Source organism: Scophthalmus maximus, chromosome 18 (assembly GCF_022379125.1).
Source record: "Scophthalmus maximus strain ysfricsl-2021 chromosome 18, ASM2237912v1, whole genome shotgun sequence".
Classification (NCBI taxonomy): Eukaryota; Metazoa; Chordata; class Actinopteri; order Pleuronectiformes; family Scophthalmidae; genus Scophthalmus; species Scophthalmus maximus.
Window position 1 is genome coordinate 11,730,523 of NC_061532.1, and position 23,043 is coordinate 11,753,565.

At 43.4% G+C, this 23,043-nt stretch overlaps 1 protein-coding gene across 13 annotated transcripts in view; it reads left to right on the plus strand.

Moving 5' to 3' along the window:
* nhsl1b (NHS-like 1b) overlaps window positions 1-23,043 on the plus strand; it is a 93,814-nt gene that overhangs the window by 47,314 nt on the left and 23,457 nt on the right. Inside the window, exon 1 of one of the 13 annotated variants that reach the window (XM_047328668.1) lies at window positions 5,237-7,148. The exons of 9 other annotated variants lie outside the window; for them this stretch is intronic. In XM_047328668.1, coding sequence (XP_047184624.1) covers window positions 6,836-7,148 — 313 coding nt within the window. In that variant the 5' untranslated portion in view covers window positions 5,237-6,835. Of the gene's footprint in view, window positions 1-5,236; window positions 7,149-22,673; window positions 22,950-23,043 lie in introns of those variants that run through there. 3 more of the 13 variants (XM_047328674.1, XM_047328673.1, XM_047328677.1) reach the window with 3 other exon arrangements.

The following is a 23,043-nucleotide window of genomic DNA, read 5'->3' on the forward strand; positions in this document are numbered from 1 at the left end:
ACTTCAAGAGGTTTCCAGTATCGAAACCTTCAAATGCGGGGGGGGGCTTTTCATTTGCTTCATGAAACTTGCGAGTGCATTTCAGCAGGGACGAGTGATGTGTGTAAGAGTGTGTATTGTCCACAGTAACAGCTGGCGAAGCAGCAGTTGCTGGGCTGCTGTCCTGCAGAGTGGGGCCATGTGTTGGCCATTACTTCACTGACCAGTTAAAGTGCGATAAGGGGCAAACCAGTTCCTCTTTTACTGGCAGCCACATTTTGCATTTTTTGGTCTGGTCTGACACGCTTTGGTCAGTGCCGTGCTATGTAGTGTTTGCTTCTCACTTGAGCTCTTCTTCGCCTCTTTGTTTCAAACACCCACACAAACAAAACACTGACCTCACCTCACTTTCAACAATAGCTGAAGAATGAAAACATAAAACTGACCAGAAAAAACCCCATGTTGACACCAGGGGTTTTACTTGGATCTCTATTTATGCACATTCATGCATTGATGAAAAAACAAAAACAAACATGTGGCTTCTTCACCTATCTAGGATTGGATCAGTCTGGTAACATACTCTGTTCTATGCTCAGATTTTTTATATTATTTAAAATTGTATTGATAATATGCCAGTCTTTGGAAATTGTACAAATGTGTTCAATACAAAAGTATTCATATATGAATTTGTCGACCAGTTTCCATTCCATATGTTGGTGTATAAGTTGTTTAAGGTATCAGTTTTGATATTTTTATATGGCCCTAGTTTTTATGCTGTGATGACCGGCAACATTAATCCAACATTGTCCTGAGCACAAAACAGACTCCTCACATTCCAGGAAATAACCTGTGGATTTCTAAGTAGAAAAAACTATGTGAGATCTGCAGGCTCACAAATGCAGTGAAGTGAAGAAAGAAATGTTGTTTGACTGCCTGCAACTAACAAATGAATTTCTCTTATCTCATAAACTATGAAATGATTCTTATTGTGAAACCAGAAGAGTATTTTCTCTTTCTGTAGCCTGTAGATTTATGGCTTCAAGAGATGAGGTAATACGAAGTGAACACTGTGACTATTTGTGGCAGTACTGTATCCCAGTTTGTCAGCTGTATGCAGTAATTTATGTTGTCAGTTACACAGTTTCCGCACCACGCGAATCTGGTCGGACTCGGTCTCCGGAGAGAAACAGATGTGGGAAATGTGTCAGAGAGGAAATCCAGTGTTGTTAGATCAGGAAATTTACCATTTACCATTCTTGAACATGATTGCCGGGTTTCACGTTTAACTGTATGGTTGCATTTGAACATCATTTCCCTCATTAATACTTAGACAGTTGTAAAATGTTTAAAAGTTTCCATAATCTGATTTTCGTAGACATTTCAACAGTTTCCCACATCAGCTGCAGTTGAAGACAAAAGCCCGACTTCATGAGACGTGACAAATTGACCCAAATACTGTGCATTACATTAAAAAGCGATCCAACCAGTAGATTGCTCCACATTCATTGCCAGTAACACATACTGCTTATGTTAGGATTCAAGCCCCCCCCAGTTGCGGGGCAGATGTGACACATTTTTCGGTCCATATTGCTTCACATCCAGCCGTGGCCAGAGTGGATTCTCGTCTGCTTTCACCACCCCCGCGTCACACCCACCCAGAGTAAAGCATTTTGCATTTCAATATAAGACTTTTTTTTGCGAGTCAGCCAGATCACTTGGTGCGGCTTTTGGTGGGTTACATAAGTTATTTTCTGCACTTGAGCCCCACTCCCTCTCAGGCAGTAGACATAAGAAGGGAGTGAGTAGGGATTAGTCGGAGTGGTTTTTGAAAACATCCTTTTCACTCAAATTGGAGGTTTCCTGCAGTGTGAGCGGTGCAGAATTGCAACATTTCTGTCCTTGTCAAGTGACTGTAAGCCCCGTCTAGCTTGAATATTGCTGAAAATTAATTTGACCTTCTGGTTGCAAGGTCGGTTAAGGACAGCTCAGGCCATGTCCAGTCTGTAAAAACATGTCTTTAGATGAGTGGAACTCAAGTTGAGTCCAATGTTCCCACTCTGATCATTATAGTGGCTTCAGTTTTGGTGGTGGGCAGCAGATGTTTTGATCTCACCAGATGCTCCAATGAAGAATATAAAGATAACCGTTTAGGCTTTGGGAACGTTGGACGGGCTTTTTTCACAATTTTCTGATCTTTTTCTAGAACAGATTATTGATTGATTAATCTCGTCGTAGGTCGTAATTAGTAGATTAAACAATAATGGAAAAAAGGGGAATATGTAGTTGCAGCCCTGAAACACAGTAAGGTCTCATCAAGTAGGAATACATTATCAATTCAATTTAAAAAATCCTCTTGAACAATTTTGAAGAACATGATCATTTTTAACTTTCAAAAATTGCAAAATACATAATGCAACTAATACAAAGAGTCTAATCTAGTTATTTTTAATCAGCTTTTTGTTTGCTGACAGGCAGAAACAAAGTGACAAGCCTAATTAATGTTTACAACCTGTAGCTATAACCTGAAAATGAGACAGCAGCACAAGAAATTAAATTCTGATTAAATTTTCCTGCCAAGAGCATGTCCACCAGGCAAAAGCTTAAAGTTTCATCACATCGGTTACAGTTAAATTATTATTATTATTTTGTTAGTGTGAGCCAATATCATCCAGAAGGCCTTCAAAGTGTCTTTTTAACCAGCGGAAGTGACTTCATGAGACCTGAACGTCCAGAACATAGTGTCCCTAATTCCAGCCTGATGTGGTGGCACATATTTATGTGTGTGTTAAACAGACGTGATGGAGATAAGATAAGATTTACCTTGATCTTGTTCTGAAATTGTGTCTATTTCTGATCTATATTTGTTCTTAAATTGAAAGAGTAAACATGTTTTCAAGCATCTGGAGTGTGTGTGTGTGCGTGTGTATGCGCGTGCGTATGTGCGTGAGTTCGTCAAACTCTTGGGGAAGCAGCAGGAGCTCAGAGTGTTTTTTTCTTCTCTCGGGCAGCCGTGTTACAGGGCAGTGACCCATATAGCCTTATGTCTAAACCTATATTTAACCCCAACTCCATCATGGCATTTCACTTCTTGGATACTTGCACATCACAGGACTTTGGATCGTGCAGTGCAGTTATGAACAAAAATGGATGAGTGGTTGAAATTTGATTATTAACTTGTTTGTTTTTCTGCCTCATTTTCAACAAGTGCTCCCTTGTTGACCTTTTTGAACTTGTGAGCGGACGGCCCTTCAATAACCACTGCACCTGTGCTGTGTCTGGAAAAGACTGTGACCTCTTGACCCCGAGGCTGACCCCAATACCTACCCTCTGGCCTTGTGGGTAGCGGTGTTGATGGATGTTCTCACACTCGATGTGGCAGGGTGCTTATCTCCAGAGGAGGACAGGAGAAGTGTAGACTGCAGAAGAGGTGTTTCCAGTGTTGGTGGTAGATGTTACAGTTTTGCAAAGTATGTCATTTGTTACTGTTATAAATGATGTCATATTTGCATCTCTATGCCAGTTCCCATCAACATTTTGATCAGAACAAACAAGTCCCATGTATTCAGACTGAGACTGACTGAGTCAGATAGAGACTCTTCACACATTTAAAAACGACAAATCTAATCTAGCGGTTACTGTTGTAAACCAAGTTCACTTCACACAACTGTTTGGCAATGAGCAGTTGAACTTAAGAAAATGCTTTCAGGTAACTCATACCAGCAGCTATAATCTAACTAATTAGTAGATTTTTAAGTAATTGGACAAGTTCAATTTAATTTTTATGGCAGTGCTTACTCACTTACTCCATGTATTGTACTTTTTTTCATTAGTAAACTTTGCAAACTTAGAAATTAGCCTGGCACGTTCTGAGGGAAGCCTGGGCGAGATGTTGACCTCTGTAAACAAGTCAGACTCTTCCAAGAGACCAGGGGGAGATTTCTGGTCTTGATAGGTAAACAATAGATGGTGAACTTCCGGTCGCCCGTGAATGGACTCTGTCGAGACTCCAGTGAACCTTTTGTCCTCTGAAAGGATTTTAGAAAACTGTGGGTCTTTTCAAAAAAAATTGTTTAGAAGGAGGCCTAGAAGCCACTAATGGGATCTCTCACTGTAGTTTTAATAAAAGAAAAAGTTTCCTGGTAGGCGAGGGTTAAGCCGCGATGTTTCCAGTGACCGCGCTGGAAAACTTTTGTTGTGGCTGAGGTTTTGGGAAGACAATGGGCCGACTCCCTGTGGATGAGTGGATGACTTCCCGAGACAGAGGACTAACTCAGCATGCAGGTGCTCCTCTCACTCCATTCAGACCTATGCATATCTATGGTTACCATTGTCCCATTCCTAAATCCTTCCGCTTCAGCCTCCCCTTCGTCACACACACACACACACACACACACACACACACACGCCTCCCCTTTGTCACACACACACACACACACAAGCCTATGTGCACATGTGCGTATGCACAGACACATTATTAAATATTATATACAGAAGCATTTAACACACACATACACGATACACACACCTTCCTCCTGCCTTCTCGCTCGCTTGTGTGTGAGTATGTTCAGACATGACTGTCACCACCACAAACATACGTGTACCTGCTTGTAAATATGTTGTGTCATAGTACAAAACACCCCCTGTTGCGTTAATATGTTTGTAGGTCTGCAGGACTGTACACACGCATATGTTGTTTTCTGTGTGAACTGAATGACCCACTGTGTCTACGTATTTATTGATGTGGGCCAACAACAGTGCTAAGTGCAATTTAGGTCACAGTCTGAATTATTGGCTACGTGTGTCCACACTATTTTTTTTTTTAATATAGTGTGTGTGTGTGTGTGTGTGTGTCTGTATACAGTGGTTCGTCCATTATGTTCTCTGAAGGTAGTGGTTTTGGTTTTGTAATCAGATTGTGTGTTGGCTGACTCGCCGGGCTGTGGGAATGATAACCATCGGCATTGGCTGTTTAACCTCTGAATATCTGCTCAGGCTTTGGTGAGATAAAACACACACACGCACGCATACACATATACGCACGCACGCACACACACACACACACACACACACACACACACAGAGGCTCCGCCCTGTTCACCCAAAGTTGCAATAGGTTTATGAGTGTAATTTTGAAAGTATTTGTGTTCACATATGGAGTACTCTCACAATGGTGTGTGTGTAGTGGGGTGCAGGTTAGCCACCAGCAGAGGGAGACATTTAGTATTAAAGTACTTGTTTCTCCTTGATGAATTTAAGGTTTTTCCTGTTTGTTTTTATTCCATTTAATGTCTCAATTTCCTGTCATGAGTTTTGTCCTGTCCAATTCTTTACTTGTCTAAGAGCCCATTAATCTGAACATATCGTCAAACTCAGTCTACCTCACAGCCAAGCTGACTAAGTATCACACACACTCACCTGGCTTATCTTTTTATCTGGTGTCTGCTGTGCTTACATCTGTCCGTGTCAGGTTTTACCTCTCGGTCCATCTGTGCCTCACCCTGTACTCCTCTGCAGCTTTAACTGCAATTCAATTCATCAAAGCTGTGAAACTCGTCTCCACTGCTTGTGTCTTGTGCCCCGCTTCAAAGCCTCATTCTGCACATGCTTTCAACTGGCTCTGTGCTTTAGAACACCAATCAGGCCGAGGGTTATCCCGGGGCAGTGGTTGGATATTTGGCCCACATGCCGCTTTCTCCACACTTCAGTTTGCGTCATACAAATGAACCAGCTGACACGCAACACGCCAAGTCTTCTTGAACTTCACACAAATTTGAGCACTGGAGGTGATGTTGTTAATTATCCACAGCCTGGTGTCCATCTGTGTTGTGTGTGTGTGTGTGTGTGTGTGTGTGTCTGTCACAATGAGAGGCGAGAGACTGGAGGCTGGATAATCTGGGTTTACAGATTAGAACAGCAGCGCTGAGGAGCAGGGGAGAGAGGGTGGAGGAGGAGGAGCTGAGAGGTGAGGCCATGTGGACGCCACTGGACAATGTCACTGCTCTGTCTTTATGGATGGAGAAAGATGAAGAAAGATGCTCTTAGATGCTGCCATCTTGCCTGAACAATCTTTGAGAAGGACTGGTCTTTCTTACCTCTTATTTTCCAAATAAGGCACTCACCATCGATGTGCCTGCTTGTAAAAGCAGGATGGTTTCCTGACTTTTTTTCTCGATCCTCTTTTTGCCCAATTTGTGGTGGATGCCTCTGGGCCATTTCAAAGGACAAAAACATGCTCAGACCACAGGTATTTCCAATAAGGCACTGCCCTTTGTTTTTGAAACCTTATTTTTGCGTCTTCGGAGTATTCTCGAAATTGCTTGCGGTCAGTCTTGGGGTCCTGTTCTTGCAAGCTGCCAGGGTGTCCACCAGACAGCCAACTGACAGTCATGCACAATATGCTTTTTTTGCAGGATAATAGTCTTATGCTGCAATAGGAATATTTGTTCTGGAGTTAAATCTTGTAATCTAACACTGTGCATAGCCTTCCTTTGTCAGGCAAATGGATGCAAGTCAATAGTATCCCCAGAGAGTGGGAGAAGAGGGACAAAAACAGTAGGAGGAGATTGAGGAGGAGACAGGGGGGGATTGGGTCCCCCGTGGGTTGCAAACCTCTGTCCTATCTTTCTGTTAAGAGAGGGGGAGGCCTATTGAGGGTTTGGGAGTAAGGGGGAGTCCTTTTACTCACACACACCCTTTAGAGTCACCCCACAACCTCAAGTTGAGGGTCCAGGGGGAGAAGGAGAGAGAGAGGCCCGCTCAAGAAAGAGGAGGAGTTGGGCGCTAGAGTCCTGGATAGAGCAGGCAAGGGTGGGTGGTGTGTTTGTGTGTAGGTAGGGGGGTTAGGTCTTAGCTGGTGATGATCACATACGTGCACTGCCTCTCCACGGAGCCGGTGGTCAGCTGCTGGCACAGAGCCTGCTATGAGGACCCCCGCAGTGAGAAGAGAACTCTGTGCTCCTTTAAGCCCGCCAGCAAGATGGGGAACAGCCTCCAGTCCGAGGCCTTCCCCGGCTCCAGGCCCGCCAGGCCAGAGGGCTGCCTGCGCAAACGTCTGCTCTCAGTGTCAAAGGTCCACCAGAAGCAGGACTCTCTCTGGACACCCAAACCACTGCTCGGACCCAAGGCCAAAGGCTTACCTGGAAAAATGCAAACCTACCAAGATGGCAAAGGTACGGACTACAGAGTAGAACTATTTCACTGCCATTGGGTTTTTTAGCTTGGAGTTGTGTTGTGTTGTGTTGCTACAACTTCAGAGCTGGACTTGCCCCGGTAGCAGTCTCTGTGAGCCTCTTAGTAAGACTTAGTGGACTTAACCACAACACCACATTGCTGTTTTGCTACAGTAATGTTTGTGGTATTTGTTTTGGCTGGGAAACGGGCTCCTGCCTCTAAGTGTGCCTAAGTCACCTGAACAGTTTGTGGGAAATGATTACACGCTGTGTGTCACAGTGCCGGAGAGTCACGACACATGGGCTGGCAGCTTTCCTCAAGCCGGGCTTTGTCTCTTCTTATTAGGTGATTTCCATCCCCCGTGTAACTTTAGTGATCCGCGCCGTCTGTCTCTGTGTGTGCAAGAGTGTGTGTGTCTCTTACGTGTGTGTGTGTGTGTGTGTGTGTGTGTGTGTGTGTGTGTGTGTGTGTGTGTGTGTGTGTGTGTGTGTGTGTGTGTGTGTGTGTGTGTGTGTGTGTGTGTGTGTGTGTGTGTGTGTGTGTGTGTGTGTGTGTGTGTGTTGCTGGGTGTCCCATGCGGCATCAATGCAGATTGTGGCTTTGTGACCTCAGAGACCTTTGGCCTTTGGTGGATTGGCAGAGGGCCCAGGTCCAGGCTGGAACTTGATGACCCTCAGAGAAATGATTTCATGGACACTGTCACTCAAAATAAATACATCACAGGTCATACAACAACACGTTAGTTATGACTTACTTACTTTATGTTTGTGCCACGATAATTCATCTATGTTTCATCCCTACTGTGCACGGCCATGCATTCATCGACCCTTGCACATATCACACACTTTGTGTCTGCATGATTGTGCATGAATGTGTGCATGCCTGCATTGAGGCCATGCTGCATCGTCTTTCGGGGACAGTAGAACAAGCGGAGGAGAACTGAGGATGGCCAACCCTTGGGAGCGAGACACAATGGCTAGCAGCTGGAGGTGATGGGCCAGGCCTGCAGGGAAGTGTAACCGAGCTGACAAGTGCGAGGGTGATGGAGCCGACACTGTTGGGGTTATGTAGGTGACCCACTTTCACCTCTGCCACTTCATAAAGGAGCCATCAGGAAGATAAGAGGGAGTGCTGAAGGATAAAGGATAAAGAGTGGCTGAAAGAAATACTCTTGACCTGCATTCATATTTTCTTTTACACTGTTCTGTCTACAGAGTAGTGACTGCTTATACCTCCAGGTAATGGTTATTAGATATGAAAGAAGGTAATTAGAGAAGTAGGGCAAAACAGGGTCTTCCTTGTACAACTTTTCTGATTTTGTTTCCTCTTATTGTCCCATTTTGAGTCTCTGTCTATCCATCCTTTTTACTACTAACTACTCTCCACGCTTATCTAAATCCCTTATTCCTGTGCGTTAAGCATAACAATACTCCGCCAAACGAGCATGGCCTGTCCTCACGCCCGCTTTGGCTAACGTGCCGTGACAGCTCAAGATGTTGCCGCCGTGGGTACAGTATTGTCTGGGCTCTGTGGGTTGAATCAACCTCCCAGTCACTGTGTTTTCATGCACTGCTGATTAGGCCTCCCTCATACACACAAGCCCGCGCACAATGGAGTTGTGGCCAACACATCCCTGTCTCTATCTTTGATTTGTTTTTTATCCTCTTATCTCCACCTGAATTTACAATTATCTTATCAAATATTTTTTACAGTAGAATGGAAATGGCACCCTCCCCCCCATTGGCTTCTGCTCCTCTCCTTTATTTTATATTAGTTTAAAGGTGGAGCAGCTGTCCCACAGAATCCCCTATAATCCTTCAGAGGACAGGCAGGCCCGGTTATCGACCAGTCAGTGCCAATGGCTCCCCGGGGAGGAGCACCTGATGGAGGCCAGGCTTGTAGAGTAACTGGATGAGTTGAAATGAAATGGATTGGTTGCATTTATGCGAGGAAGCGACAGAGGCTGAAAAATCAGTTAGGATAATGTGATTGTGGCAGTGGGAGTCAGGGGTCTTCTGCTCTTTGTTACCATTTCATTTCAATGTAACATTTCCATCTGGTTATCCAGTCAGTTGCAGGTGGAGCCACCCAGCATTTTAAATTGTATGCACTCTCTGCTGGTAGGATGTTCGATGAATGTGGCCAAAATATTGCTCCTGCCTATTTAGTAAAAGAGCAGAAAAAGAGACTCAGTTTGTGTGTTCCTCCTCTCGTCCTCAAAGGTTATTAAAATAAGAAAGGGTTTCCTCTGTTTCACTCACAAAAATATTTAGGCCTTATTCAAGAATTATGTATTTTTATTGCATTTAAATTTCAATTTATCTGAATCACACAGATCGAACATAAACAAACTAGAAAACTTAATGTGATTTGAAACATAATTTTCGGAATTTGAAACAAATTGGATTTATTGAATATAGATAAACAAATCTGGTTATTATGCATTAAAAACACTGAGTTTATTTCAGCAATTACATCGTTTCAGTCTTACTTGTTTCATTTGTGTTTAACTGGTGATTTTGAATGCAATTAAAATACATAAATCTTAAATATTAGGCCATAACCTTTTAGTGAATGCTCTCTTCTCTCTCCCCAGTCATGTCGTTCGAGTTTACACCGCCCTAAACTCTGTTTATCTCTGAGTTTTTATCTCTGCTCTGACTCAGGGATTTCCAGTTGGGTGAAACACTCATAATGAGATTGGTTGGTCGCCCTTTCACTGCTTACACCTCCACTCGTGTGCACTCTCAAAACACAGATGAGTTAAGACAAGTGCACACTTGGTCCTGAATGTGCACAAAGCCCCCCTGTAGCAGGTTGGATGTGGCAGAACAATGGAGAAGAGAGCACGACACACAGCTTAATGAGATGAAGAAAAGAAGAGGATTTCACACAGACACACGCACACGCACGCACGCACACGCACAGTCCAGTGAATTAGGGGTCAGTGCTTGGTTAGGGTCACTCAACTGTAAAATGGGTTAAGGCTCTGTTTTCCTTCAAAGCAACTCTGTCTGCCTCAATCTCCATCTCTGTCTTCCGCCTTATCCCCCTTTTTCATTGACAAATCTTGAACCTGGTGTGAGTTTGTGTGAATGAGTGCATGTCTGCTTCCCCCCCCCCTGCATTCTGCAGATACATGCTACACATCTCTCTTGTTCACATCCCTGAAGACGTTCATTTGGATAGAAAATGAAAAAGAGGTGAAGGGCAGTTAGTGGGTAATAGCTCTCGCTGTATCCAACAGACGGAGACTTCTCAGCTGGTTAAAGGCCTAACAGGGAATGGATGGATTGTGATTGGCTAAACAGGTGCTCTTCCATCATGTGTGACCAACGGCTAATGAAGCCATCACTGACAGATATCGGGCGGTAATCGAGTTGTGCGGAGTTGTGTGCTGCTGTCTGTGTGTGTCCATCCCTGAGTCTTTGTGTTCATGAATCTTGTCATTGTTGTGCACTTTCTCCTTTCCTCAGGTTACAGTTTGCATTGCTTTCACTTTTTTCTTTTTCCGTAGCTGCTGAATGTAGGACTGCCTGCAACTGACGATTATTTTCATGATATCGATTAGTCTGTATTATTTTCAGGATTAATCGATTAGTTCTTACTAAAAGAAGAGTAACTGGTGAGCAGCTGTTGTTCTGATGTGTGTTTAGAAAAAGGAGTAAAGGCAGTTATTCTTCTGTTCATTGCACACAAAGCTTGCTGCTGCTGCTTGTAAATCACATCACTATTTGTTATTCTCGCATTACTTGTTAATTCACTTTGTCTTAATGGGTTTTTCCCATGAGCCAGAGAAGTTTGAGGTTCTTATTTTTTTTTAGCCCATATAATATCATATTATTTGTCAAAAGAATTTGAAATATTAAAATAAAACAAACTGGAGGCTTTCTGTCCACTTTAATCCCAATGCTGTCGTTTAAATCAGATCGGATGTCACACAGTGGTCACAGTGGGAAGCTAGCTTGTGTTTGTATTTTCCAGGGAAGTGGTTTTGTCTTTCAGCACGAGCGTGTCGTTCGCTTGACAAATTGTTGTAATAGATAATGTGGTCAGATTAATAGAGAGGGCCTGGGCGCAGCTGGCTTTTCATTTGGGAGCCTGGAAGCGATGGAGGAGGAGAGCAGAGGGGGTAGCAGTGTTTATTTCTGGAGGGATCAGGTGTAATAGAGCCTCAGAGCCCCATATGTGTACAATTTAATTTTATTTAATGGCTTGATTATCACATCAGGACATAACAGACAGATAATCACTGGAGTCTACAGAGACATTCATCCTCTCATTGACTAAATGTGTCAGAGGAAAGAGAGACACAGGGAGGAGTGACACAGCAGAGGACACGTGGGTTTAATAATGAATATATTTTACTTACTTTGTATAATACTTGTATCTTTCTTTCATTCCTTCTATCTTTCTTTCTTTCTTTCTTTCACCCTTCACTCACTCAATGAACCTTCACTTGTATGTGCAGTGTGCTCCTGTTGACACAGGGAGCCTCCTTGCGGCTAACTTTGTGTACTGCACCCTGTTGCATCCAGACTGCAGGAACAAGAGAAAGATTAAAAATTTTTCTCTGAAATGACTCGGGTCTTGCAGTGTGCAGGTATATTTTTAACTGTACACTAGCATGTGTTGCAAAAGGACATGCAGAGTTGAGATAAGAGCAGCATCTCATATTTTCTGTTTTTAAAAAAGGTAATATTTGTGCTGGTAATTTACTCATTTGGTAGTGACACATTTATTTGTCTCATCTAATGTCTACATCATGTCTGCTGTATAAAGCATTCATTTTTTTCATGCACATTTTTTCCATTATATAACAAAAAAATCATGATTAGCCAGACACTAATCGGCAGTGAAACAATAAAATGTGCTGAATGTTGGAGTTTGTCTACAAACTGTCATTATGCCAACAAATTGAGAAAACAAATGTGATTGTTTTAGACTTAATCTGGCCAGTGTTTGTTCTAGACACAGCTTTTGGCCTCCTCCTCCTTACCCCCAATCAGTCGAACAGTGGCCTTGTTGTTAGTAAGACAATCTAATTGAAAGATCTAATTGTGCCGTAGTGCAGGATAAGTGTGTTCGAGCGCTCCGTGGCCGCACAAGCCTCAGTCACAGCTCATTTCTCTAATGAGCTCTGTTATTAGAGGGAGATTTTTTTTTCTACCTCATGCTGTTTCGAGTCTGGTCCTCTGAGGTTTCTGGCCCTGTTTGCCCTACTGACCAGTCTGCACCCTGTCTGCTGTGCACAGTCACATTCCTGATTTCTACTGGTAGCTTTAAAAAAAAGAAAAAAGAAAGTGCACAGTCTCCTGTAACCCAATGAAAAGATCAAGAAAGAAATGGTGCCTTTAATTTATTTGGCTACCAGTAAATGATGAGTCCATTAATCTGTCAGTTTATGGATAGAAGATTAACCATCAACTTAATCCTTCAGGTTATTTCTTCTTCCTAATACTTATGGCATGTTTAGCCCAGAACATCTAAGTAAAACTTCATGTGACCGAATATAAAAAAAAATGATAATAACCACAAAAGGGAAAACTGTCTCCTCCCTGGTCTACCTTCTAACTCGTCTCATCTTTTGTCACCCCGGTTGTCTTTGTCAGGCACGAACCCCTCACTCCTCCACCATGTACCCGGGCCCAAGTCACCTCCTTCCTGTCTGCTCTTCAGCCACTGGCCCCTTCATGTCCCAATCAGTTGGAGTTTTCATTAAGCCTCAGACGGCAAAGCCGAGCCTCTGAGAGACTGATTATAAAAGGAGAGGGAGAAGGAGGGAGAGAAAGTGATTTTTAAGAGCCTCCTTAAATGTCTGTCTCATTAATGAGTTATCCTCGCCATGGCAACCTCTCTATTCGACTCCACATGCAGCGATGGATTAGTGTTGAAAAAAACACAGGAAAATGCAAAGGAAAGGAAGTTACTGCCATTTCATTTGCTTGTAAAACCACAGGTGGAGTGTGTCCTGATGACAGTTTTATTTGTTTGTAGCAGAAACTAAATTTCTTTTTATTTCTTAAAGAGCATGCAGTGGGCACATTGGAAAGCAAGTTCTAATTCATTCAGTTGTTGTTTATTTTCACCACCAGGTGGCATTATAACACAGACAAGCAGACGGACTCGGTGGATGAAAGTGTTTCTAGTATTTGGTTTTAAAAGTTGATTATCTGTGAATCATTAGATTCATCGAATGTAGATATGACATTACAGCAAACACAAAAATACTTCGATGTGTGGGACTGAATCAACATGTTAATGGGATCATGTTAATTATCAAAAATAGAATTAAGATTGAATTAATTACCATTCATCTGCATCAGGAAGAGACACATGATGTGTCAAAAGGAATCTAATTCAGAATAATGGCAGTCTTAAATTTTGGGAGTATTTGATCAGGGAGCTAGTCTCGTTTCCCCAGGGGCCTATTAGGAGGGCGCACTCACTGCATCCAAGAGAGGTCTGCTCTCTCTATTAATGCCTCCGTCCTTCCATCCATTATTGCTCAGATGGGACAGAAGGCGGAGGGATGGAGAGGGAGCGAGAGGCCAAGGGGGGTAACTAGGAGGAGAGGGAGGGGAGGGGTTAAGTGGATTTAGGGTCCCGCTTCTTTCCCAGACGAGGTCTCAGTATCGGATTACCAATAAAGGAACCCGGGTTTAATAGATGCATGTGATTTATCAGAGGACACCACCACAAATCTCAGTGTCTCTCTCTGTGTGTGCGCGTGTGCGCGCGAGTGTGTATGTACATATGTGTGTATTTTACAAATGATACTGATCTACTTCATCATGTGATCAGTAAGCCTGTCCTGAGACATATTTAACCCTCTCTGTTCTATCTCTACCCTGGGATTGCACTCTCTCACTCACAAACACACACACGCTTCAAGCTCAGGAGGCGATGTGCTGCAGCCGATCGTGACCCCTGACCTCCCTGAGCTTTTGCAGAGGATCAATACAGTGTCACAGTATGATAATGATTTATACTCTATATTTTATATTGCATTTGAAATGAAGACTGTTGCTGCTGCTGTCGTGCCATTATATATTATGAAGTTTTTCGTATTTTTATCATCGTCCCTTAAAATTGAATAGGTTGTCATGCTAAATCCACATGCCACTTAAATCCCACATCCCACATGCCAAGTGAATCAATGCTAGGCCTGATGAATAGAGCTGAATGCAATGATGCGTTGTAATCGTATTGGTTAAAAACAGTAATCGATACCAGCCACCAGAACTCGCATCCGACTTCAAATCTAACCTCCTGTCTGCGCTGACACCTCCAGGCTCATCGTCTTGTGCACTTCCTACTATATGTTTTGTGGTCATGGAGGCGATTGGTTGTATTTCTGCTTGTTGATTGGACGTGTTGGTGTTGCAAACCCATCCCCTCCCCAAATGACCTACTGCTGCTGCTGATGAGTAGTGAGGTGCTATGTGGGAAATGGGTCAAACAACACTGTCAATTTTGCTGCAGTGGTGGAGAGACTGTGGATAGCCACATATTAGTTTAACCCACTTCCCATTGGTATCCCTGATACACACACACACACACACACGCTCGCAGCTAGCCCCAGGTGGCTTGTTGCTTTGTGCCCTTGAGCTACTGGAGGCACTTAACCTAAATTAGCTCAGTCTGTCTCTGAGCTGCTGTGTCTAAATCAGACAAGACCCTCTCATCAGCAGCGAGAGCAGCGCACCACGGCAATAGCAGAGGCAACACACATACCGTAGACCTTCCTCAGGCTCTTGTGTACAACTGTGCAAAATGAGGGAAATTCATTATCTTATTGGGCGTTAAACCAGCGCCGCTGTCGTCCCGATGAATCACTTTTAACTGGGTTGTAAGCTGAAAGCCTTTGGTGTAAAATAAGCAGTGAAATATTGATGCTAATGAATCATATTATTGAAGTAAATCAAGCAATATTCCAGCTGCTGCCTATTGATTTCTGTCAAGTTTCCCAGCTTGAACATTATTCACATCACACTTTTAATCAAGCCAGTTGTGAGGGTTTGTTTGTGAGGCTTTAAACTCTGGGCACACACACACACACACACACACACACACACACACACACACACACACACACACACACACACATGCACACACAGGACCACTACAAGGGCAATAGTGAGTGTGTATAATTGTGTCAGATTTATGGCATTTTGTGTGTGAAGTTAATTATAAAATTGGATTAATGATTGTGAGATACACACACTCTCACACACACACACACACACACACACACACACACACACTGGCCCTTAGGAGAAATGAACAGACAGCCCTGGTGTTGAAATGTAGGTCAGGTAACCAGCAAGGCTGCCAACATAATGTTGTATGTGCAGGAATCTCTACGTGGATGTGTGTGAACGTGCGTGTGGATAATTAAGTGATCATGCCTACATGCTTGTATGCATATAGACTATTGGCACATGTATTTTCTCTTAACCTATATGTGCAAGAGCTCGACGTGTCATAAGCATAAACAAAGACAAAAATATTAGGGGAACAGAGACATAACACAGTTCTTACAGGCCTTTATTGTTTACTTTATTGTCTAGATTATTATCTGTGACATGGCCTGTTGTTCTAAATGCAGTAGGTTGAAGAAACAGCTGCAGGCACTCATCCTCACATACACAATAACTTGCACACCCAGAAGCAGAATGATGTCAACCCACCGTAAGCCATTATAAGGCATGGGACCAGTGAGACGATGAGAGATGTCTAGGACACGCACAACTGTACACACACACAAACACACAAACACACTTTGTGGTTATTGATGTGGCGGATCCTCGGAGGGTCCACCGGAGAGTTAGAGGGGCCGGGAGTCAATATGAGCGGAGACAGTGTGGCTGGGTGGTAATGGCTCCTAATGTAGTCTGAGGGCTGCCAGGGTTCTGTCTTTATGTCACACTTGGTGTTTCACTGGTCAATGATTTTCTGATCGCATGTCAGTTTCAAACGTGTTACGGCTTGTCCTGATGAGCTGAGCTGAATAGTTGGATGGTAAGAAAATTGCTGAATTGACAGAAATTAGTTATGTGATGCTCAAAGCCAAGTGCACCACTGAAACCATGTTTGTTTGTTTCAATTTAACCAACTTGAGCCCATCCTAACACCAGGAAAAACATGCACGGAATGTTGCCCTGCCAACCGGCAAACTCTCCACTTTCTAAACGGGGCCTGTTTCAGTTTCATCTTATTGTCTTGCCAACTTCAGGGGGGGTGACAAGCCACTGGGGTCAGATTGCATTTGATTTAAAGCCCTGTTGCCAGGATGGAAACGGACGGTTAGGTACAAATCCACCCTGACTGGGACATAAAACGCCCCAAGACTGCAACAAACCTGCCACCCTCTCTGAAGGCACCAAGAGCCGGGGCGTACAAATCAGCTTGCTCGTAAAACAACAGCGTTTAACGCCCTGCTCAACAGGCGTGTACATATTAATAGTGACCCACCTTTTATAGCGCTGAAGCAAACACTGAGCTGTAAAGGTTTTCCATGTTGAATGAATGCAAAGGGAGAGCTTATTTAACGGTTGCACGCCTCCCTGTCAGTTTACGCTCTTCCAGCTGTTATTGCTATTAGTTGACCTTTTGTTTTGAGGCTTTTCTGTGCCGGTTCTTGTTTCACTGCCATGCTGAGGCACAAAGACGCACAATTGTGTTCTTCAGTCGAGACGAGACGCTAATGCTCTATCTGAGTACAACCTCTAACTGTGTACACTGTCTTTCTTTCTCTTTTATCCTGGATTGAATTTCAAAGGGGGTCAGTAGGGAGCGCCCGGGTCAGACGCCAGGAGAGAGAAAATTAGGCATGACCGCCAAGCCTGCTGGGCCTTTGTGTATATATTTGTGTGTCCGTTTTCCTGTGCATATCTGTTTTTATTGATTGTCTGCTTCTGGATGTTTTGCATTCACACTCCATCTATCGTTCCCTATATGCTCACTCTCAAATGCTGACTTCTCTCTCCCAGCAGCTGCCTTTATCTCCTCTCTGTCTCATTCCTTTGTCCCTCTAAACGCTTCCTCTTCTATCCTACCTCACATCACCACTCAGCAAAAATGCCTCAACCACATCAAAGAATCTTTCAAACTTTGCTTCCCCTCTCTTTTTCTTCTTGCCTTGTTTTTGACAGTCTTTGGGCAAAGTTTTGCTTTTGATAGCATCTCCCTTTTCAGCCCAGTCAATATTGTGCTCGTCGTCTTTCAAACACATTTCTCAGATGCACACATCAAGCGCAGCTACATGGTGTTCGAACAGAAAACCTGTGTCGCCACATCAAGGCTAGAATATGCACGCGCATGTGCTTGTGAAACAGAAAACACACACAGACACCTATAGCGGGGTCTGGTCCTGTTAGGGATGGGCTGAGCATGCTCGGGGCGTAGTTTGCAGGGTGTCGCTCAGACTTTTCAGTTTTTTCTCATAGATCACAAAGGACGAGCAGCCTATAGACTAGGGAGGCCCCTCCGCTTTTCATTGAGAAGAATATCCCAGTTTGCGAACTTGTAGTCTCATAAAATCTCTCAGCCTAATGCTGTAAGTGCCTGCTGACATTTCTTTTGCTTGTTGTGAGCCACTGCAGTAGCTTGAAGTGCATCAATCCAAGAAATGTAGACACCCCCTTCAATCTGACCTCTTCTAAACCCACCATATACTGAATGGAATCATGCAAATATACTGTTGATGGACTCATTGAAGACTTGTGGCCATTGACTTTCTCATGGTGAACACAGAGGGGTTTGCTGTCGACCAGTCATAGAATAACTTGTGATGTGATGGGTGAGCTGTGTCTACGTGAAGGCCAGTCATTACGTCTTTTTGTAATGTATGTGCACACTGTGCTTAGATGAGAGCTGTGTGTGTGTGTGTGTGTGTGTGTGTGTGTGTGTGTGTGTGTGTGTGTGTGTGTGTGTGTGTGTGTGTGTGTGTGTGTGTGTGTGTGTGTGTGTGTGTGTGTGTGTGTGTGTGTGTGTGTGTGTGTGTGTGTGTGTGTGTGTGTGTGTGTGTGAATCCCAGCTGCTTCAATGGAGCAGGTCAGACGGAAAGAACAGAAGAGAGGAGGGGGGTCGCCTGGAGTTACCCAGTAACCTCTGCCTGCTGAACAGACAGAAGTGTAACAGGAGAGACAGAGAGAGAGAGAGAGGCCTAAAACAAGACAAGACAGAGTTTGGTCTCAGAAAAAGGTCATAAAGCAAGTGTGGGAATTTACTGAATTAAATGGTGTGTGTGTGTGTGTGTGTGTGTGTGTGTGTGTGTGTGTGTGTGTGTGTGTGTGTGTGTGTGTGTGTGTGTGTGTGTGTGTGTGTGTGTGTGTGTGTGTGTGTGTGTGTGTGTGTGTGTGTGTGTGTGTGTGTGTGTGTGTGTGATGTGCGGGAACTTAACCCCATGTTAAAATCATTAGTGCCAGAAAAACAGTTAGCGCGGCTTGTTTACTCAGCCGAGTCTCCCTGTCACCATGGCGTGTTTGAGTGAGAGTTTGTGTTTGTTCAGGAGGAAGTTGAAAGTTTAACTTTGCTCTTAACTACCTATTTATGAGTGCTGTGAAGAGTTTTCTCCTTCTTTATGCGCGTTTACTTTCTCCTGACCATCTATAGGGTTTGTCAACATCAACATAACATTACTACTATATCATACAACTCTTGTTTTTTTTTTTTTTTTTACATTTAATAGCTCTATAATAAGGTTGTTTTTTTATCACACAATCAAAGAGACTAACCAGTGTCTGTTGACTATTGATGACATCCAGTATATCGTTCAATAAATCCAGAAAAAAATCAACACTTGAATGACAGTACCAGTACAGTGTGTAAAGGAAATCCTGCATATAAATGTGTTAATGATCAGCAACCACCCAACCTTCATGCCATCTCCTCTCTGCTCCCCCTCAGTCTTCACCGATAGATTATTCATGCCAAAGTGGCATGGGAGAAGACCAAAGTGATCAGATTCCTATTGACCTCTGATGCTATGCTTTCATTCACAGAGATGTACAGATGAAAGGTTGGGTTTGGGGGGAGTATGTTGCGCTACAGGCTATAAATTATAGATCTTCATTCACAGAATCGGGGCAAGGCGGGAGGGAAATGAAAAGGAAATGCGTTTTTTTATTACTGTGTGAATCATTCACGTCCAAACTGTTAACTTCATTTCCCTTTTTTCACATTATCATTAGATCGTTGGACCAAATAATTTACATGTTCAGTTCAGACTTTATCACAAATGTGTTTGTGTGCGCGCGTATCTGAAACAAATACAATAGCCTGCTTTCCACTCCTCACGTTTTCCTGCCTATCTCCACCTAGCGTACCTATACGTACCGAGGGGGAAGGTGTGCGAGGTCGGAGCCTGAACAAGAAAGGGGCAAGAAAGGAAAGACGTGGGGGTAAAAGGGGAGAGTAAAATCAATACACGCTAGACTATGTTAGCAGTCGTGAAAGGGGTTATGTCTAGTAGAAAGAGAGGAGAAGAAGAGAAAAGAAAATGGGATGGAAGAAGAAGGAGGAAAGAGGGGGAGAGAGAGATTTGACATTAGCGGATCAGGTAGAGTTGAGGGGTTTTACAGGGTCAGCTTAGCTCTCTTCTTAAGTCCAATTAGGAAAATAGAAGCTTAGACCTGTCATATGAAGTGTGTGCGTGCGTGCGCGCATGTGTGTGGGGTTGTATGAAGGAAGTGGAGATGGAGAGAAAAGGACTTAATCTAAAAATAAATGAATAAAAAACTAGGGTGTGTGTCTGTGAGCGAGATTGTGTAACTGCTCTGCGAGGTTGAAGGGGAGATCCGAGCGAAGTGTGAAAATGAAAGGGAGAACGTGAGATGAAGGAGGGGAAGAGCAGGAGTCCCTCGTCACTCTGTCTTCTTCATTATCACCCTGCCACCTCGAGTCTTAATTATGACATCCAATTTCAAACGAATCATCCCCCAATTTCTCCCTTGTCCCTTTCTTCGCGTCACCACCTTCTCCCGTGGACACACCGCTTGTTGTCTTACCAGAACAGATAATTGCATGTCTTCTTGCCGTAGGGCTTAATACTAACGAGCACGTGTCAGGATTGTGTGTTCGAATGAAAACGATTGATTGGTTGGTTTCAGCACAGATTAGAAAAACACACAGTTGGATCCAGGCACAATTGTTAAAAGGTATTTTCATCTTGCAAGAATTCAGACTTAATTTTAAATATTTGCTCGTAGCTGATGGCATGAATTCTTTATGCATGTTTTCTCATATGTAACATCAAGGATTATAAAGAAGTTGTAAAACAGAAAGAATAAATAAATATTGCCACAGTTTAGGTAATGAACATTTATTAAATGTATAACTAAGGGCTAATTAGGGCTCCAACCACTATCATAATATTCTTTGATAATAATTTTCCGTGCTTAATGAACTCATCCTCTGAGGTCCAAGCTTCATCGACTGTTGTCAAATACGCTTCCTCCATATGCTGCTTTAAGTATGAGCAGATGAAAAATTGATGTTTTTTTGGGCCTGGCGTTCAGTGAATGCGCGGAAGGATGTATGGTCGTATGCCTGAATGGATAGATTGCCCTAATCCTAGAGGTGGCCTAGATATGAAGCCCTCCTTCATGAAGCAGATTGAGTTGTTGACCTGTCTGTCACACTGTGTGTGTGTGTGTGTGTGTGTGTGTGTGTGTGTGTGTGTGTGTGTGTGTGTGTGTGTGTGTGTGTGTGTGTGTGTGTGTGTGTGTGTGTGTGTGTGTGTGTGTGTGTGTGTGTGTGTGTGTGTGTGTGTGTGTGTGTGTGTGTGTGTGTGTGTGTGTGTGTGCCCGTGCGCGTGTGTGTGTGTGCGCGTGTGTGCGTGCGTGTCAACACGCGTGCCCGGAGAACAATAGGCTCTCTAATGAGTAATGCTGCTTGGATATCGTCTGCATAAATTATCCTAATGTTGCACGCGTGCCAAACAGTACGATACAAGCCAAAACAGAGGCTGCTGACAAAACGTGAAGAGATAAAATAGGGTTGGACACACGGAGAAGGACTTTGGTTCAACTTTGAGTTGACACTGCTCAACTATAATGTGAAATGGTGTGTTTGCTATAATTACTGTGAGATGACTGTGATTAGCATTGAAGGGTTATGAAAACTTTAATGTAGGTTTTGGTGGCGAAAGGTCACCAAGTCTAAACCATGAGTTTGAACATTACTTTATATCGAGGTTATACATAAACATTTTATTAGGTTCAACTAAGGAAGAAAGAAAAAAACATTTCAATGACCACTTTTGATGAACTTGGCGACTGTAGCACAAGTGTTAGGGTGTGTGTGTAACCCTGTGTGTGTGTGTGTGTGTGTGTGTGTGTGTTTGTGTGTTTGTGTTTGCACTAGATAGACTGTAGAGAATTATCAAATGTTGAGAGAAAAAAACACTCAAATAAATCCAAACAGCAACTGAAAGATTCAGATGAGCAAGGTCTAGGGAGGGAGGGTGGAGGGGGAATCCTTTTTACCCACAAATTCAAAGATCATTTGCAGTCCCATTCAAGCTCTGGCTGCAGCCCTCAACCCCCCTGCTCTTCTACCATTTGGTCTGAAAAGAAATACGGTCACATAGGAGGGGCTATCCTGTGTGTTTGATAGATTGCGACAATGGGAGGGTTGCATGTGATATATATTCATGTGGCACAGATCCAGTGGCCATGTGCACACTCACATCATGCCGGGATGATCAGACAGAGGGAGAAGTGTTGGTAGAAATAATCCAGAGAAAAGTGTAAAATTGATTTATAGAGATAAAAAAAGTATCTTTTTTTTTTCCTGGTTGTAGATATTTTAGTTAACTAAGATCTTGGACTTAGTCTTTGCAGTAAAGTAATGGTGCAAAATGAGATCAATTGTGATGTACTGGGTGTAGTGATGTGTCCTGTCTGCGTTGCACTTTGCATGCAGGTGGAAGCTGCGTTCTCCTGAGGATATCTTTTATTTATTTTTCGATGGTGTACAAGGTTCTTTGTAGGGGTAACTGATAGTTTAATTAGATGCATAAACATTCCCCAGATAAGTCTGTCGTGGCAGCGAAAGAGGCAATGCACTGATTTTGTCCCAGAGCAGGCTGAAAAGTAAGAAAAATCAAGCACAAGAGAGAGAGAGAGAGAGATGGAAATAAATGAGAAATCTTAACAGATGAGTGTGCCTGTTCGCTCTAATAACACATATTTAACTCTCAGCTTTATTCTGAGTCCTGCAGAGCGAAAGAAGAAAGAGAGGGGGGAGAGAGAGAGAGAGAGAGAGAGAGAGAGAGAGAGAGAGAGAGAGAGAGAGAGAGAGAGAGAGAGAGAGAGAGAGAGAGAGAGAGAAATGATGAGAACAACTGATGATGAGAAATAAAGGGAGAGGCAGCCAGAACTCCTTGGTAACCAAAGCACAGAGGAACAGAGGGGCCGGTCCTACACCCCTCCCGCTGTGTGTGTGTGTGTGTGTGTCTGAGGACTGGATTGCCTGAGGGAGGAGTGTTGGTGGTGGTGGGGGGGAGTGGTGGACCGTGTGTGTTTAGAGAGACTGATAGGGGTAGGGACTCATTGTCAGCGTAGTTGACGCTCACACACACTCGACCCTGTTGTGAGAATGTGAGCAGAGGAAGAAGAACTGACACCAGCGCTCCGTCATCCCGTCTTCTTTCTCATAATCCCCGGATTTTATGTTTTTTGTCCCTCAGTAGGGCAATTTTATTTTTTTCAAGAGAAGGACAGAGTCAAGGGGAATAATGGTGTTTATCGGGACCTCGTTAAAATCTGTGATTAAATACTTCAAAAGGAAAGGTAAGGTATTTTTTTCCATGGGTTTCAAGTTGTTTGGACCTAGTTTCCATGTTAAAACTAGAACAAATGGACAGTAGTTAGTCAGAATTTACAC